General features: G+C 38.2%; 1 protein-coding gene across 1 annotated transcript in view; it reads left to right on the forward strand.

Moving 5' to 3' along the window:
- Positions 1-16,059, forward strand: part of CPEB4 (cytoplasmic polyadenylation element binding protein 4) — a 72,232-nt gene extending 56,173 nt beyond the window's left edge. Inside the window, exons 5-10 of the mRNA XM_060400575.1 lie at positions 467-640; positions 5,487-5,576; positions 5,932-5,984; positions 7,660-7,774; positions 8,892-9,073; positions 11,658-16,059. Coding sequence (XP_060256558.1) covers positions 467-640; positions 5,487-5,576; positions 5,932-5,984; positions 7,660-7,774; positions 8,892-9,073; positions 11,658-11,885 — 842 coding nt within the window. The 3' untranslated portion in view covers positions 11,886-16,059. The remainder of the gene's footprint in view (positions 1-466; positions 641-5,486; positions 5,577-5,931; positions 5,985-7,659; positions 7,775-8,891; positions 9,074-11,657) is intronic.
- The last annotated feature ends 1,964 nt before the right edge of the window (positions 16,060-18,023 follow it).

The raw sequence follows: 18,023 nt of genomic DNA on the forward strand, positions 1-18,023 counted from the left end.
TCATTTTAGGGGCGGTCTTAAAGGAAATTGGGCAGGCTATATTGTATGATATTTTAAAGAAATTTAAGTGATCTAGCATCTGATGGTCAAATTTAATACTTAGTGTATATATCTAGATTGCCAGTGGCCATGGGGCCCTGCCAAGGCAGTGCAGTCTCTGCCAATGACATTCAAAAGACTGCTCTCTCCTACTGTACTTCCATTTCACCTCTCTCAAGTTTCTGGATCCTAGTGGGATGGTTGGGCAGCCCTCTATTTAACCATGTACTTTCTCTCTGACTCAGTTGGGACCTTAAGGTGATGGAACTATAAGAGCATATCTAAGTGATTTATTATTCAGTGGGAAAGATAAAAGCAGCAGCGTTACTGGATCTGCTGTTTTCCTTGTTTCTTGTGTAAGATAATCAATGGCAAGGAGCGTTTTCTGTTAGCTTTTTTTTTTTTTTCTTCCTGCTTTCTCTTCCAGGTCAGTCCTCGCTATTTCCAATGGAAGACGGATTCTTGGATGATGGCCGTGGGGATCAGCCTCTTCACAGCGGTCTGGGTTCACCTCACTGCTTCACTCACCAGAATGGAGAAAGAGTGGAGCGATACTCTCGCAAGGTGTTTGTGGGTGGCTTGCCTCCTGACATCGATGAAGGTATGTTTAGAAAGAGCTGTTCATAGCACAGTGCCCAGACTGTGGCACATAGTAGGTAACACATGGGTAATAGTTGCTGTTAGTATAATAATAATAATATCATCTGGCTCCAGGTGTTGAGTTGTGATTGCACTGTTCCCTTTTGCTGTCTTCCTAGTACAGCGTATAAAATTAGTTCTCGAAAGGAAAGGGAGTAGGACTTTGAAAACTACCTGAAGCAAGTGGTTGGACTAAATCAAAAAGCGTAAACCTCATTTGGAAAACTCTAGGATTCTGTTGTGGGCAAACAGCTGCTAACTGCACTGTTGTCTGTGTGTCCTGCCTTGGCTGACTTCAGTTATGCATTTTCCGATTTCCTACCTTTTATGACTGCTGCTTCCCTCATAGCTCAGTTGGTAAAGAATCTGCCTGCAACATAGGAGACCCCAGTTCAATTTTTGGGTCAGGAAGATCCGCTGGAGAAAGGATAGGCTACCCACTCCAGTATTCTTGGGCTTTCCTTGTGGCTCAGCTAGTAAAGAATCCATCTGCAATGCAGGAGACCTGGGTTCGATCCCTGGGTTGGGAAGAGCCCCTGGAGAAGGGAAAGGCTGCCTATTCCAGTAGTTTGGCCTGGAGAATTCCATGGACTATATAGCATATAGTTAATTGTTTAAAAGTTTAAAATCTTAGATTAAGTCTGAATTTTTGAAAAATATAACTAGAGTTGTAGGGAATCTTAAGAGTTATATCATTTTCTGAATATTTTTTTTCACTCATCAAATGCTTTCTGAATGCTGTGCACTGTTCTTAGGATTATTTAGTAAATAAGATTGTGAAAGAAACCCCTGCTCACACAGAGCTGATATTCTAGTGGGCGAAGGGAGATGAGTGTGAAAATATTAGTGAATAAGTCCTGAAAAGAAAGCAGGTTGATGTGATATGCAAAATCTCAGAAGAGAGACTTGTGAGATTTGTTGGTTAAATAAATCCTCTTTGCAGATATGATACTTGAGTTCTGATGGCTGAATAAGAAGCCAATCGTGCAAAAAGACAGAGAACTAGTTATCCAGAAGTATTTCATTTAACTGTGGGTCTAAGTGACCCTGACAGAAATCAAAGTAGCAGACCATATAGCAACCATATATCTTTGCTTCCTTTTTTCCCTTATCTATTTTGTTTTGGTTTCCTGAATGGAAATAGAAACATTATGGAGGATATAAAAGTTTTCTCTAAAAACCTATACGGTCTAATAATGAGGTTTAATAATGTCCCATTTAGATTGAGATTTAATTGACTGTGCCACTACATTTTCCTTAAAATGCTCAGTCTTTTGGAAGGTTGAGGCAAAATGGCTTCCAAACAGCCAAAGATTGAAATAAACACCGGATTTTTTTTTTTTTTTAATCTTTGATAAAATGTCCTGGAGGAAGCTGTGCTGAGATTTCAGGCCAGGCTGACTCAGTCTCCATTCTCTCCTCAGAAAGCATATCTTCTGTTCCGAGTGAGTGTTCATCTGGGGCTAAACAGTTCATCACGATGTTGTCCAGTAAGCTCCCAGATGCAGCCTCCGCATTCTCTAGCTGGAATCCTCACTTTCCCTAGTATAATGGATTCTAGGTTTTATGACCCTTTAGAGGTCAAATCCTTAACACTCTTGAGCCCTGGATGGACTTCAGTGAGGAAACTATATGCTTTATACAAAAAAAGAAGACTGAATTTTATCTGACCTTGCTTAGGATAAACTCCTCTTCTTGCCCAGATAGCCTATATCTTTTTGGAAAATTACCAAGAGATCATAAATGTATCATTCCTAAAATTCTTGGCAGCCCAGGTAAATTTGACCACTTTGGCACAGGAAGTGGTTTAAACTGAGCAGAATTAATGGGGATTGTGTTAGTCATCCTCTTTTAGCCTCATAACACATATGTCGATAAGTCAGTAGCAGTTTAGGTGGACAGGCCTTTCTTTTAAAATGTGAAATAGGTATTTATGAAAAATACTATGTTCTGTAGAATTGTATGCTAAGAATCGCAGAGTTTATGGGGCAGATGGGGCTAGAGGCAGATCACTTAGAACCTAATGAATTTTGTACCAGAAGCACTAACAAAAAGAGAATTAATACTTTGAAAAATAACTTGGACAGTTAGGCAAGTAGCTCACAATATGACCTACTAGAGGCTGCCTCAAAGAATATTGAAAAGCGCAAAACCAATAGAGCAGAAATTCTGGCTTGCAAGCTCGGAGACAACACAGATGAAAGTGGACCTTTGGGCCCCTGAGGAGTGCAAATTCTCAGGAAGTAGCCCTGAAGGCTTACAGGGACACCTCTTTGACTAGAGAGCCTTGCTTGCTGTGCCCGTTTTAATTTTCTTGTAATAGAGCTGAGGGGGTTCCTGCCTGCACATCACACAGGCTGGAGGCTTTTTCCCTTCCTGCTGAAGATTATGGTTCTCCTACTAGGCTGGCTCACCTTGCTTATGAAGAATCATTTGTGAACCAATATGTCTAGGTTATACTGATATCACTCCCTGATTTAGTGATCTCACAGGGGCTGAATGTAGAAACAGGCATTGTAGCAGTTCATACAGACTACTTCTTCACAATCTGGAGGAGGTGAGAACAGTCCTAGCAGACTGGAATTACAAAATGTTTCTCATCTCTCTTCTCTGTCCCCTGTCCCGCCCTACTCCCAGATCTTCTCTGCACAGCTCACCTACTCTTTCTTAGAAGTTCCTTGGAAATTTATTTTCTGAAAGTCTGTTTATTAATTGTCCAAATATATAGTACAGCATGACTGGTGTCATTTACATTAATAGTAAAATATGATTAAGTCTTCCTTGTCCATCCCATGTCCCCTTCCTTTTCCTTCCTTGTAAGACTCAGAGGTGTTGATGTCCAAGGAGGATGGTTGGTGAGCAGGAAGAGGGTGCCAAGTGGAGGTGTGTCGTAGACATACATGTGGAGGGGCCTGTGCCGAAGCCACGGCACCAGTGTGTGGGGGACCAGTAGATCAGGGCAGCACGGGCTATGTGCAGAGGTGGAGGGCAGAAGAGGCTGCCAGGGCAGCTCGCTGAAAGATGGGCTACACTGAGCAAGGAAGCAAAAAATTAAGGATGGTGAGAGCTTGGTTTCTCATAGTGAGAAGGGAATTTACAAACAGGTGAAGGGGAAAGGCTAGAAGATGACATGAGATGTTGGAATGGACTTACAAGTACCAATATGAACTAATTTTTATAAATGTATACAGATACAGAAACAATTATAAATATGTCTGTGTATGTTTATGTATTTCCTATCTTTGTCCTCTGAGAAGACTTAGAAATAATAAATATTAACAATGACTATAGGGAATACCCAAATCTGAGTTTCTAAGTATCTTTTGTCACTGAAAGGAACCAGGATATCTTGGAGGGGGAATAAGGCTGATTCTGGGGCTAGGGCAGAGAAAGAATAAGATGAAAGCCTGGGTTATCTTCTTGGGTCAGATAGTATGGAAGTACTTGAAGAATGATGTGGGGAGGGAGTAAGTCAGAGAACATAGGAACCCCCACTGGCTGAATCAGGGGCAGTTTTGAGGACAAACTGAATACATGAAAGAGAATCAAGTTCTGCTGCTGCTGCTGCTGAGCCGCTTTAGTCGTGTCCGACTCTGTGTGACCCCATAGACGACAGCCCACCAGGCTCCCCCGTCCCTGGGATTCTGCAGGCAAGAACACTGGAGTGGGTTGCCATTTCCTTCTCCAATGCATGAAAGTGAAACGGGAAAGTGAAGTCTCTCAGTTGTGTCTGACTCTTCGCGACCGCATGGACTGCAGCCCACCAGGCTCCTCCGTCCATGGGTTTTTCAGGCAAGAATACTGGAGTGGGTTGCCACTTCCTTCTCCAGAATCAGGTTATAGTCCATTGAATAAAATAGGTCCACACTGATATAAGTAAATGCATGACTAAATAAATGGAGGAGAGGGGAACACTCTTCCTTATTGAATTACACGAACTAGTAAATGCAGAAGGACTGATAGAAATAGATGACCAGCATTTGGCAGTTACCCTCGTGGTAGCTGATACAGGCAGGAATCTTCAGTAAATGCCAGGTCTAATGGGGGAACGGGATATTGATGGTTAACACAGTGCTCCCCCACAAAATATTGATCATATCCAAAGGGAAACGGTTTCCTTTTGGTGGAGAAATACAGACACTTATCAGCTCGACTAGCAGATCAAGATTAACATACCTTGTGAAAGGACAGGATGACATAGCATCATTATGGTAGTTTTCTGGTTGGAATACATAGGTCATGAGGAAACAGGTACAGACCTAGGTTGAGAGCCATCCTGCAGAAGGAATGACCTGTATATTTTGAAGCAATCAATTATAGAAAAGACAGGAAAGAATGAGGAACTATTGTAAACTGAAAAAAATAGATACCCTCAGAACATGACATTCTCTATCAGAAAGGAAAAGACAAATGTTACTGTGACAGTTAAAAATTTGGATGGAGTCTGTGAATTGGGAGAATGTTGTATCACTGTTGATTTCCTTATTGGAGGGGAGTTGTATGTTGGTACATAAGGGAGTGACCTTGCTGAGCAGGTACCAGTAGTTGTATTTTGTGGTACTAGAGCATCACATCAGAAAAAGATGGTAGATCAGTCGGTAGATTCGTGCATCAGTAGAAGGATAAAAGGGAAGAGGGGGAAGACAAATGCATAAATGTTAACAGTGGGGGAATCCAGGTGAAGAGATGCAGGGGGTGTTGGTGTACTGTTTTTGTAAATAATAGATTTGAGACTGTTTTTTCTAAACTATTTCCCCAAATGCTCATAAGAATATTTACGTCTACTTTTTTGGTTTGTTGTTCGTTAGATGAGATCACAGCCAGTTTTCGTCGCTTTGGCCCTTTGATTGTGGATTGGCCTCATAAAGCAGAGAGCAAATCCTATTTTCCTCCTAAAGGTAATTTCTCAAGATTCAAATACATGTGTAGTTTATCCTTATAGTTTCTTCATAAGTGTTTGCCTTCAGTGTACAGCTGTTTGTTGCTAAACTAACATTTTCCCAAATGTGTTTTTAAAATTTCTACTTAATATATACTTTTAATTCAAATTTGATTTTACTCTAAAGGAGGTTTCAAGATAATACCAAATTGAACTTAATGTTGATATTGTCAGACTTTGGGTGAGATCAAGTTTTAGGAGTTTTTGTTTCCTTTTTTTTTTCTAACCTTTTCCTTCCTTTTATGCTTCCTTTCACTTGAAGAATTATGAAAAAAGTGGGAAAAATAAAAGTCTTTCAAAATTGTTTTTATTAGGCTATGCATTCCTGCTATTTCAAGATGAAAGCTCTGTTCAGGCTCTCATTGATGCTGGAAAATAAAGAAAATAAACAAATGGGATCTACTGCACAACAAAGGAAAATATAAGCAAGGTGAAAAGACAGCCTTCTGAATGGGAGAAAATAATAGCAAATGAAGCAACTGACAAACAACTAATCTCAAAAATATACAAGCAACTTCTGCAGCTCAACTCCAGAAAATAAACGACCCAATCAAAAATGGGCCAAAGAACTAAATAGACATTTCTCCAAAGAAGACATACGGATGTGCACATTATTTTGACATTGAATTTTTGGTTAACTAAAGTATTGGTGAATCTTTCTATTAAAAGATGTCACCTAGTATGCATTTGATAAATATAAAGTAGCTGAATCTCCTCTGAATGATAGAACTCAGAATCACAAATATACCTGTCTTTCTCCTTCTTCTCTTTGGTCAAGATTTTACCCAATACCATATGCAGCAAGTTATGTTATACAAATAACTTGCTGCCTATGGTACTCTTGCCAAGTATTAATAAAATAAATTATGTATATACATAAATGTACATTACATATTGTTTCTTTTTGAAAGAGTTTTTATTATAAAATTTAGTCTTTTGGGAAGATCCCCTGGAGGAGGAAATGGCAACCCACTCCTTGCCTAGAAAATGCCATGGACAGGGGAGTCTGGCAGGCCAGTGTCCATGGGGTCACAGAGTCGGACATGACTTGAGCACATGCTCACACAGTGTTTAGGAATAGTAGCAATAGCAACTGGCCTATTTTGACAAATCTGACAAACCACAATCTTTTATCCCTTGACCAGTACCTAGTGGTGGGGTCCCTTTCGGGATGGAGGCTCCAGTAGGCTTAGCTCAAGCAGTAATTTGTGGAGCTCCTCTTAGTGTCTTGGGGTTGTCCCCAGTTTTCTGTGTGGCTAGACTCTTTCTATTTGACCTTTTTGTCCCCTGCTGGTCTCCATAGGTATTTAATTTTGAGAACTTTGGGCCTTGGGACTTGGTTGGTATTCCTGTTGGGAATACCCTGCTGTTAACCCCTTAGCCTTTGGTGTGGGCATTTGTAACAGTTATATAAATGCAAACAGTTAAATAGAGGTACTTGATTCTTAGTGTTGAAAAAGGCAAAAGATTTATGTGACCTGAAGAGAAACCAGAGTATTGGTTAGTTTTAATGGACACACTGAAGTGTTTTATCATAAAACATTTACTGTAGGTATCAATATTTTTATTTTGAAATGCTTTACAATGCAATAGATTTGTTAATATCAGGAGTAGTTTGCATTTCCTGGACATAGGTTTGAACACACAATCCTAGTTTCTTAGCACTGTATACTAATCAACATCAAATACCATGCTAAATTTAAATTATATGGCTGCTGAGGGGTTGGGTAGGATAGAAGCCCAAATAAACTGTAAAATAGTTAATTAACTTACAGATAATTAAGGTCGTGTTACTGTTAAGCAGTTTGGTTTATAATAGGCAATTAAATTGAACTTTCCAGGCTTGGTTAGATTACTTTTAAAAATGAAATGAAGTGTTGGGATATGCTTTTAAATCTTTTTTGGTTTTCTGGTTTTATTGATTTTTAACTATATAAATTACAGCTTTGTAAAGTAAAATATTCTCTAATAATTATAAACTTAATTTCCACATAAATTGCCTGTGTTGAGACTGAGACACTTTGGTTTGCACACTCCCCTAGGTACAGATTCGACCTTGGAATCTCAGTGACAGTGACTTCGTGATGGATGGTTCACAGCCTCTTGACCCACGAAAAACTATATTTGTTGGTGGTGTTCCCCGACCATTGCGAGCTGGTATGATGCAACAGAGAAACAAAAGCTCTGTTTATCCTTTAGCATAAGAAATAGCTTATAAAGATATTTTTAGGATAAGTTTTCCATAAACATTTGAGTTAATGTCTTAATAGTGAGAGTCCTGGACTCCAAGTGTCTTAGCTTGAATTCATGTGCTCTGTTCCAGTTAATAGCTGAGTAACTTTGGACAAATTGATTTCTCTAATTCTCAGTTTCCTCATCTGTCAAATGGAATTATAAGTATGACCTTTATGTAGAGTTGTTCTGAGGATTAAATGAGGTAGCAGATGCTTGGTGCTTAGTGCAGGGTCCCGTCATGCTCATGCTCATCACTCTAATTATCATCCAAGAGAGAAAGCGCTTCCGGGACGGGTTAGGTATCGAGATGTTCACGGTTTGTTCCCATGACCCCATGTGCTCAACAGCTACTTACTGAGCACTGAAATTCACAACAAGGTCCTCAGCAGTGCATCGTGTTTTTAGAGCAGTACTCACAGAAGAAATTTCATCCTTAACTTCAAATAATATGAGTTTTAATATTATAGGTGAGATGAAGAACATAAACAAGAATGCCATTTTAAAATTGTAACATTTTGTGGAGAATACGATTCATTTATTCTTTCAAATTTAAATTTGGCGAATAGCTAGACTATAGGGAAAGGTAAAAGGGTTTTAATGGAAATCTTCTCAAAGGGCTCCCAGAGAGTCTACCAGTTAGCTTCCTGGTGCTAAATGATAATTAAGCATTACATTGTCAACTGGTGAATTCATGGTGGCATCGCGATATGGAGCAGATAGACCAGGGTACCAAGTCCAGCACAACCGCTTTACTTTCCGTGACCTTGCGTAGGTTGATCATTCTCTCTGTGCCTCAGTTTCCCCAGGAAATCACTACTTACATCATAGGGTTGTTTAGATTATACGTGAAACACTCAGCAGTCCCTGTCCTTAGTCACAGTAGATTAAAATCAACACAACGGACAACTGATTATAATAACTAGTTTCATTTTAATAATTACTATAATGATGGACAGATAAGCTTCTTTCGATGAAACCTTTGGTGAGCCAGATGATGTTTCCTGGTCTCGAATGTCCTCTCTACTCCTTCCATATGTAGTGGAGCTCGCCATGATAATGGACCGGCTGTACGGAGGCGTGTGCTATGCTGGGATTGATACCGACCCTGAGCTGAAATACCCCAAAGGAGCTGGGCGAGTCGCATTCTCTAATCAACAGAGTTACATAGCTGCTATCAGTGCCCGCTTCGTGCAGCTGCAGCATGGAGAGATAGATAAACGGGTAAGTCCTGGACTGCATTCTGGGGAGTTCTCCGAATGGCCCTCCGTGTCATTACCAAGCTCAGAATGGGTGAATTTTATATGACAGTGAAGTGACAGCTGATTTATGCCCATTGGATCCACTAGATGCAAGTTCTAGAGCATATCTTAAGAATTTCCTGTGGATTTTTTCTGTCTCTTAGTGTTCTGAGTAGCCTAACAAAATACTCAAGTCACTTTGCTTGAGTCCACTTAATCTTTCCTAAGCTATCACCTCCATCCATTCATTTACTCAGTTAGTCATTCAATAAATATTTACCAAATCCTTTGTACTTCATTATATTAAGTATATAGACTTGAATGCCTTTGAGATCTCCTCACCTTTTTTTTTTTTAACCTGGGATATCAAGAATACCTCAGCAAGTCCTATTTTCCTATGCACTGTGTAACAAATGATTGAATAATTCACTTCAAGGACTGTGTCTAAGAAATAATATTTCATTATAACAGATTAAGTAGAAGAACTCAGAATCCTTCCATTTGTAATCTCTTTTACCACCTGAAATTTGGTGGTAGTTCATTAGAATTATTTTCACACTTTAAATTCCTCTTTGTTGTGTTTATCCTCTGCATCAGAAGGCTGGAGAAAACCTCAGAGATAACTCTTCTGTTTCTTAATGTATTGTATTTGAGACTCTGTGTTCACTTATATGTCTTCTTTGCATTCACAAATTTCTTAGCTTTGTGTTTCAGACATTCAACAAATACTTTAGTGCCTAGGGCAAGAAGTCTCTGTACTCATGGGTTTATGTTCTGGTGGATGGAGTGTGGCCTGTGAATCGACTGCTAGTTGGTAAATGGTTTGCTATGAGTTTGTGTTGAGATAGGAATTCACCCTAGAATCCACTGCACTAGGAAGCACAGTGTTTAGTTCAGTTGAGATTTTTTCACAGAAAGACCTTCTTGATGAAGAAAGCAGTGCATTGATTTTCATTCTAGTGTCAGCTCCTTATTTCATGCCAGACTGGTACTTTGGTTAGGGCTGACTGAGATACCAGCACTCCAAAGCCCTATCCTCAAAAGTCTTTCCTGATTGACTGTATTGTGACTTTCTCAATTTAGTACGTAAAAACTGTCAGTCACTAGTGGTTTACATGGGAGAAGGAAATGGCAGCCCACTCTAGTATTCTTGCCTGGAGAATCCTTTGGACAGAGGCGCCTGGAGGGCATGCTGTCGATAGGGTCGCACAGAGTCGGACACGACTGCAGCGACTTAGCAGCAGCAGGAGCAGCAGCAGCAGTGGTTTACATTTACTGCTTATGTTCCATTTCATGTATATTCCACACAAGTGGTAGCTGAGAATTTCTCGTCCTAGTGGTCATCGTACTGTGAATATGTTAAAGAGAAAGGTATAGATCTGTTAATAAACATGGAGGAAGGGGGCAGGATTAGTTGCTGTATGTATTACCACACCTCCTGGATTTTTATTTGCACGAAAAAATATGTACATTTGAGTAAACAGTCTCTCCCACCTCATTGCTTCATTCCATCATCGGTTTGGGAGTTGTAAGGTTAGCCATTAGAAATTCAGACTTAATTTGTATCCCGCTAGGATCTCCAGTCCTCTGGCCAGTCTTCTTGCCACACTGTAGGTGTTATGGAATGGCCTCGGGGCCAGAAGCCTAATCTGCTTGTTACATCTGCTCTGCTGGCCTTCTGTGTCACTCCTCTTTTTGTTCATGGTCTGCCTTCCTCAGGATCCCTTGTCAGAAGTGGATGGCAGCAGTGGTAGTGATAGCCTGGTGTAAGGGAGTTTCAATTGTGAGTCTCTCCAAGTCTAAAAATAACCAACTCTTTTTCTCACTGGAGAATCAAGAGCCAGGTTATTTTTAATGCTTGAGAGGCTCAAATGACAGATCGGCCTATTGAACACTGGAACAGACCCAGTTTTATAAATTTACCTCTGACTTTTAGACTGAGGTAAACCGTTCTTCCTGACAAAGAACAAAGCAAGGTTTTAGATTATGAGTACTATGGCTGTGTCTTGTTTTCCTGGAGTTTGAGGTTTGTGATTATAACCCAAGATGTGTACACTGTAAATAGAAACCATGACCTTCTTACAGCTCAGAGGTTTACGGTATAGAAGTCAGGCAGCTTCCCTCTGATTTGTACATTGAAGTGCTGTTTTGTGGCTCTGGGAATCTCTTAGTTGGTCTTGTGCAAATTATAATTCCACGTATGACAAGAATCCAGATCCACTAATTAAAGTGATGGTTTGTGCCTATGAAGACTCTCCCGTGGGTTTAACCTTGTAATGTTCTTAAACATTAAGCTGGCTTCACTTTTAAATTTATGCTGGAACCTTGTCTTTCATTTGAAAACTCTTTAATTAATAAGACAAAAATGTAAAATAATGGGCATAAAAACCTTACTAGTTCCTTAAAAGATGATAATTTAATTTCAGTAAAGGAGTTATTGACTCTTCCTTTTGGACACCTTGGCACAGATTCATTCATTCAGTGGATGGAAATGTACACACATGTCTGAGTTGCTAGGTCCATTCACTGAGAAGTGTTCAACACCTTTCTTTTATTTTTGATTGCAGGTGGAAGTTAAGCCATATGTCTTGGATGATCAGCTGTGTGATGAATGTCAGGGGGCCCGTTGTGGGGGAAAATTTGCTCCATTTTTCTGTGCTAATGTTACCTGTCTGCAGTATTACTGTGAATATTGCTGGGCTGCTATTCATTCTCGTGCTGGCAGGGAATTCCACAAGCCCCTGGTGAAGGAAGGTGGTGACCGTCCTCGACATATTTCATTCCGCTGGAACTAAAGGATAACTACAGTGCTCATTTTCAGGCCTCAGAATAAGTGCACTCTTCTGTTAATTCTGCCCCCTTCCTCAACCTCTTCACGCTGGCATGTCCTTTTGTGCAGTCTGTAACTTAACAGTAGTCTAACAGAGAGAATGACCTATAATATAGGTGTTTTGTAGATTCCTGTGTCACTGAAAACAAGATGTATGAACTCCTTTTTTGTATTGCCATCATGTTGCATGGAAGTTTCATTCTCTTGTTTTGCTGGAGACTAAGAGGATCCAAACTTCCTGCAGCATTTTCTTAGAGGAGAGAGAGAAATATTAAAAGAAAAATGAAACAATAGAGTATTTTGGGTTTTTAATTAAATTATTGTTGATAATATAACAGATAAGAATACTTTTATTAAAATAACCACATAACAATAACACTATCAGTCTCTCCTGATGTGGGGTTTCCCCCAGGGAAGTGCTTTTGCCTTTCTCTTTCTTTTCTTTCATCTTTTTTGCCTCTCTTTTTTTCCCATCCCTTTTCTGTTCTTTCAACAGCAGTGGAGGAAGTTAACAATTATTAACAGGAAAGAGCATGTTAAAGCAAACACAAATGCATGAGCAAGATTGAAGCAGCATTATAACTAATTTTAAGGGTTTAGAGGCAGAATATCATTTCATTATGCCTCAAAGTTACTACCACATCAGAAAAAAAAAAAGTAGGCAGAGCTAGATTTATTTTCTTTTAAACAGGTTTTTAAATTTAGAATGTAAAAGTTGGGTACATTTATTTCTGAGGGGAGTGCACTTATTTATTTTTAAACTTTTACTTATCCAGTCACAGCCCCAGGAAACCTACCAAAGCTAGACTTAATGACAACTGGTGGGAAAACTAGCATTTCCTCTCCTAAAGAACAAATGTATAAATTTTATTTTTGATGTTATATATAAACTCTATATCCTAATTTCCTAACACTCATCAGGTGTCAGCCTTTGCTCTCCATTTTGACATTAAAAAAAAGCAAGCAAACAGATCAAGAGATACCTCAAGGATATCATTTTTGATTTTGTGTTAGACTACCATGTATAGCCAAAACTGGAAGACAAAACCAATATTCAAATTGGCTGCTGATTGGCTTACTTTTAGATTTAAAGTTACTTTGGATATCCTGTAATTTAGTTGTAACATAGAAAATGAAAACAAAAAGTAGTTGCAAAGTGTTTTGCACTGTTGAACTAAGTAACTGTGTAAATCTGTGCAAAGGTACGTATGTTTATCTTACTCTTCCTATAAAATAAAATAACATTACAGTTTCAGAATTTAGCATGGGACATAGTCAGTGTTTGAAGTGCCAACTTCATCAAGTAATGCATGCTTTATTATAAATAAAACTCTAGCTTTTGAAAGGCGTTATTATGTGTTGAACAGTATGCTTCAGGGGTAAATTGAAAAATAGTCTCTTGAAGCCCTGGTCATTGGAAGTAACTTTTATTCTAATGGACATTTTCTTATGAAATGCCCTATCCACCATGAAAAGGATTATTATCATCAGTGTGCAAAACATTAAAAACAAAAATCTAATGGCAATCTTGCTACTTGTGCTGCCTAACAGTACCATCTTGGATCCTTCAAAACCAAAGACTTGCCCTAGCACTGCGGTGAAACCACCTGACTGATGACCCCTACTGATCATGTTTAGGAAAAGCAATCCTTTATTTTTAATCCAGGCTTTAATGAACTGTATACCTGTTAAATTCCAAAGGTCAAAATGGAGGCATTTGCTGTCTAACAGTCAGACACAAGAAAGGGAGCTGCTTATTAAAGAATCCCCTGCAAATATTGAAAGCGGTCATGTGAGCGGAGGGTGCTCTTGTGTAGCTGGTCAGGGACTTTTTCTTTTCTCCTGAACGACATAATTCTAATGGGAATGTTCATTTGCCTCTTTTTATTCTTTTCAATGCTTGTAGGTGGCTTGGGGTGTGCTGTCGTGCTGTTCCTACTCAGTAAACAGGTGTGATGAGCTAACAAGAAATAACACTGTTTGAGAACTAGCTTTGAATAATAATTTTTCCCTTTGTACATGACCTGCTGAATTTCGGTACAGTGTTTTTGTAGCTAACTTATTTTGTCATGCACATAATGTATATTTGTTATGCACTACTTTTGTATATCTTGTTTTTCCAACAGTGAACATTTTTAGGCACACTTTTCACTGACGGGATATCTCTTTATGCAATACCTCAATTTTTCATATTGCAAAGAGTAGCTTTTTGTACTTTTATTACTGAGAGATCTTCATATACTTCATTTTTTAATATAAATAATTTTAATAAATTTTATTTTCTTATATTCTGCTTTTTATACATTTCAGTGCTCTGCATACATTTTAAATTATGAATGTTGTGCACTGGCAATGCTATTTTAGAGTCTGCAGAGAAGAGAAAGCATGTTGCTTAAACATCCTTCCCCAGCACCAGCTATTGGTGTACCTATAATTTAAGAGATAGTCTATGTAAAGTAACAAATTAATGAAAAAAATTCGCATGAAAATGACAGATAACACTGTAGTTCCTAAAGAAAAAAATTAAATGCATAAGCATAGGGTAGAAATTTAAAATAACAAAATTGTCTACAGCTTCTTACTAAGTTTTTAAAATTATTCATAATGCAGACATTTTTGGTGAATGTTTAGCCATTTTTAATATTAATTGATGTTAAGTGTTTGATTCAGAGATGTCTGCTCTTTTAAATTATATATAAAGAAAAAAAATAGCCTGCCGTGGGACAGGTGTGTAATGTTAGTATGCATGACTAATGTAAGAAATTGTTATTCTACTAATATTTACTTGTGATTGTGTGACAAGCGTGTTTACAGATTATTTGGTTACACTTCAATTTACAGGGCATAAACAATTATTATCTATTACTCTGAACTTTATTGATTACATGTCCTTCAGATTACATGGGATTGTAGTTGGGAGTTACCATGTAACTCAAAACATAATTAACATGTAATTAGTTTACAGATTTTAGGGTATCACTTCAATTTACCAAGCATGTAGTTCTAGCGCACTAGCATGGCACCAGCCATGTACTTACAATGTAGTTACAGAGTAATTACATGGTTATTTTTGCAATGTAAAATAAAGTGTTTCTGATTATTTTCTATGTAAAGGAACCCTCTCCCTTCCCCTTCTGGTCCCCACGCTTTGGTATAATATATATACTTCTCCATACACAGACCTCTGCAGAATGCAAAATAAAACTTGCAGTGAATGAATTTAGCATTTTATGAGAGTGCTGTTGGAAAGACTTGATAATTCACCCTTTTTGTTTTGAAGAGTTGAATCTTCTGTTAAAAGGTGATTTAAAACTTGAATGTGATGAATTGTGGCAAGTTAACTTCAAGTTATGTGCAATACTTATTTCAAACTTTTGAAAGATCTTTGCAGTGTAATTCTTTGTTTTTAATTGCAGACATTTAAAAATGTCATTTTCTACTGTTAAGAGTAATCCTCTTTCTTGCTGGTGTTTCTAAAGAAAAGAATCAGAAATCAATCTTTCTACTAATGTAAATTTGAGATTATTTTTAAAAATGGAATAAAAGAGGTTTTGGTCATTTGCTTTATTTTATTATCTTATTTTAAAGCTACTGTGATTGATAGCATTGTAAGAATTGGGACAATATTGTATTCAACTGTTTTATTTTTTATATTTTTAAAATTTAAAGTATAATTAGTTTTTATAATTTTCATCAGATTTTTGTTATATTTTTTGGAAGTGAAACTTTTAGCAAGTGGGTGTCTAGTTTTTACTAATCCCTAATGTTTTTTTTTTCCAGTGTATTGCTCATATTATCAGAAGGAAAAGTTATTTAAGTATGTCAGTTAATTGTACTACTTGGCTGAATTTCCATATAGTTTTTACTGTGTATGGGGAGGTTGTAGTATTTATTATAGCATTTTAAATAAGGGTAATTCATTTTTTATTAAAGTCATTTTCACGTTAAGTTCCTATTTTTGTATGTTCTACTCTTAAGTTATATAACACAGTTCCTTTTTTAAAAGAGTTCATTTGTTGAAGTGCTAGTGGAAAATTAATGTTATTAAATAGTTTGCAAATGACTATTTATACCAGTATGCGTATAATTTTTAAATATTTGTAATGTGAGATGTTGAATGAATAAAACTTTTAACTCAGCTTTCTTTTAATATACTTATTTATTTTCAACATAAGTAAATTGTGCTTCCAGGGCTGGGAATAGAACATTTAAAAAATATTAGGAACATATTCTTTGGCCAAAGCAGAAGAAGCTGAAATGAAAAGATGTTGGTCATATAAGTGCTCCTGGCAGATGTGCCTTGCTTATGCAAACAGCTAAATGTCAGTGGTGGTTCTCTTTGGCCTGCAGTTACTTCACACGCTGCCCTGCAGAGGTCTTTTTGTCTGTAGTCTTCAGCATATGTGTGAGGCCTGAGCCCGCGATCCCAGTGTCCAGTCATCTGCTTAAGGCCAACTGTCTGATGAAAGTAGGGGAGCACATGTTTACTCAACAGGGAAAGTCAGTATCTGAGAGGGTCAGTTTTGAGTCTGTGTCAGTGGAGAGCCTTGATCTCTGGCCGTGCCAGCCAGAGGAGCTGGGTTAAGGAGTCTCTCTTGAATTTTAGCCCTCCCGTTCCTCCCCGTATCCTCACACCGCAGGATGTGGCCTCTGGGATTACATTCTCTACAGCATGTGAATTGAAAGTGTTATCTTTGGGTTGGTCCATAAATCATGTGGACCACTGAGTGCTGTGGTGTGGCAGCCATTTATATGTTAGACTGCATTCTCAAGCTTTTAAGGGCTTTGTTTTTGGTGTTTAGTCACTGACTCTTTGTGACCCCATGGTCAGTAGCCCACCAGGCTCCTCTGACCATGGGATTTCCCAGGCTAGAATACTTGAGTGGGTTGCCGTTTCCTTCTCCAGGGGACCTTCTCGACTAAGGGATTGAACCCACATACCTAGAACCTAGTGTATATATGTATATATATCTCCCATTGTGTAAAATTTAATTTCTACTCCTTCTTACTTTGAGCATAGTAGTCTTAAGACTGGAAGAAGCAGTTCTTGTCCCTAGACAAATGGACTCGGGAGGTCTTTGGCTTCTAAGTTGCCTAAATATTCCCAGTATGCAACTCTTTCAAATATAGGGGTTTCTGATAGTAGTAACCAAACCCAGCAGTGTGTAGAACCCCCCAAGAGTACTGAGTCCCAGAAGCTTTGGGGGACAGTATGTATAGAGTTCAGTGACGTGCCCTTGAGACAGCCCCAGGGACGTAGGAGAATGTGGGTGACATTTGGTTGCCACCTCTGCAAGATGCCTGGACTTTCTAGCATGGTTCCAGCACTGTAGGGGTGGGGGGGAAGACATAGGTAGATTTAGCTTCTTTATTTCAGGAAATACTTAACTTGGGCAAGTGCTATATCAACTGTAAGTGATGTAACAACTATATCTTGAGATAATATATAGGTGAAATACTTTTGGTGTTCTAAGTCTCAGAATGGTGAATCTGGAAAGGGCAAGGTTATAAGGGTTGCATTTTCTTATTTTATTCACTGGTCACTTACCTAAATCCAACCAACAAGGAAAGCTCTATTCCATTCTTAACTGTCCTTAACAATGAAGTTATTTTATAACTTCTTTGTTAACAGGTTTGTATTCATACCCAGTTCAGAAGGAAAATAAGTCATTTTGTTAGGATTTTTTTTTTTCAAGTTTGAGAAATACTTAAAAGTTGGCTCAAAAGTCTGCGAAAGTAAATCCCTGATTTTAAAAATTAAGGAGCATTGAAGACGTCAATGAAGTGAGTCAAACACATTTCAGGGATTATTTTTCTAAAGTATATACTGATAGAAAAATAAAAACTTTTAATATTTGTTTCCAAATTCTGATCTTTGGAGTGCTAAGATAGTCCTTACCAGGAGAAAAGGACAAAAAAAAAAAAAAAAAAAAAAAATTCTGTCATTAAATTAGCTTAGAAAGTAAAGCATTCTGTTTCTTAGGAAATAGGCAGTTGGGTTGGCTTTGAGAAGTTCTGCAGTGAAGAAAACCTGTTTGCTTTGTTTCAAATGTTTTCCCCCTAGAATTGCTCAGACTGTGGAGCACTGTCTCCAGGTAATACA

Source organism: Ovis aries, chromosome 16, assembly GCF_016772045.2.
Source record: "Ovis aries strain OAR_USU_Benz2616 breed Rambouillet chromosome 16, ARS-UI_Ramb_v3.0, whole genome shotgun sequence".
Taxonomy (NCBI): domain Eukaryota; kingdom Metazoa; phylum Chordata; class Mammalia; order Artiodactyla; family Bovidae; genus Ovis; species Ovis aries.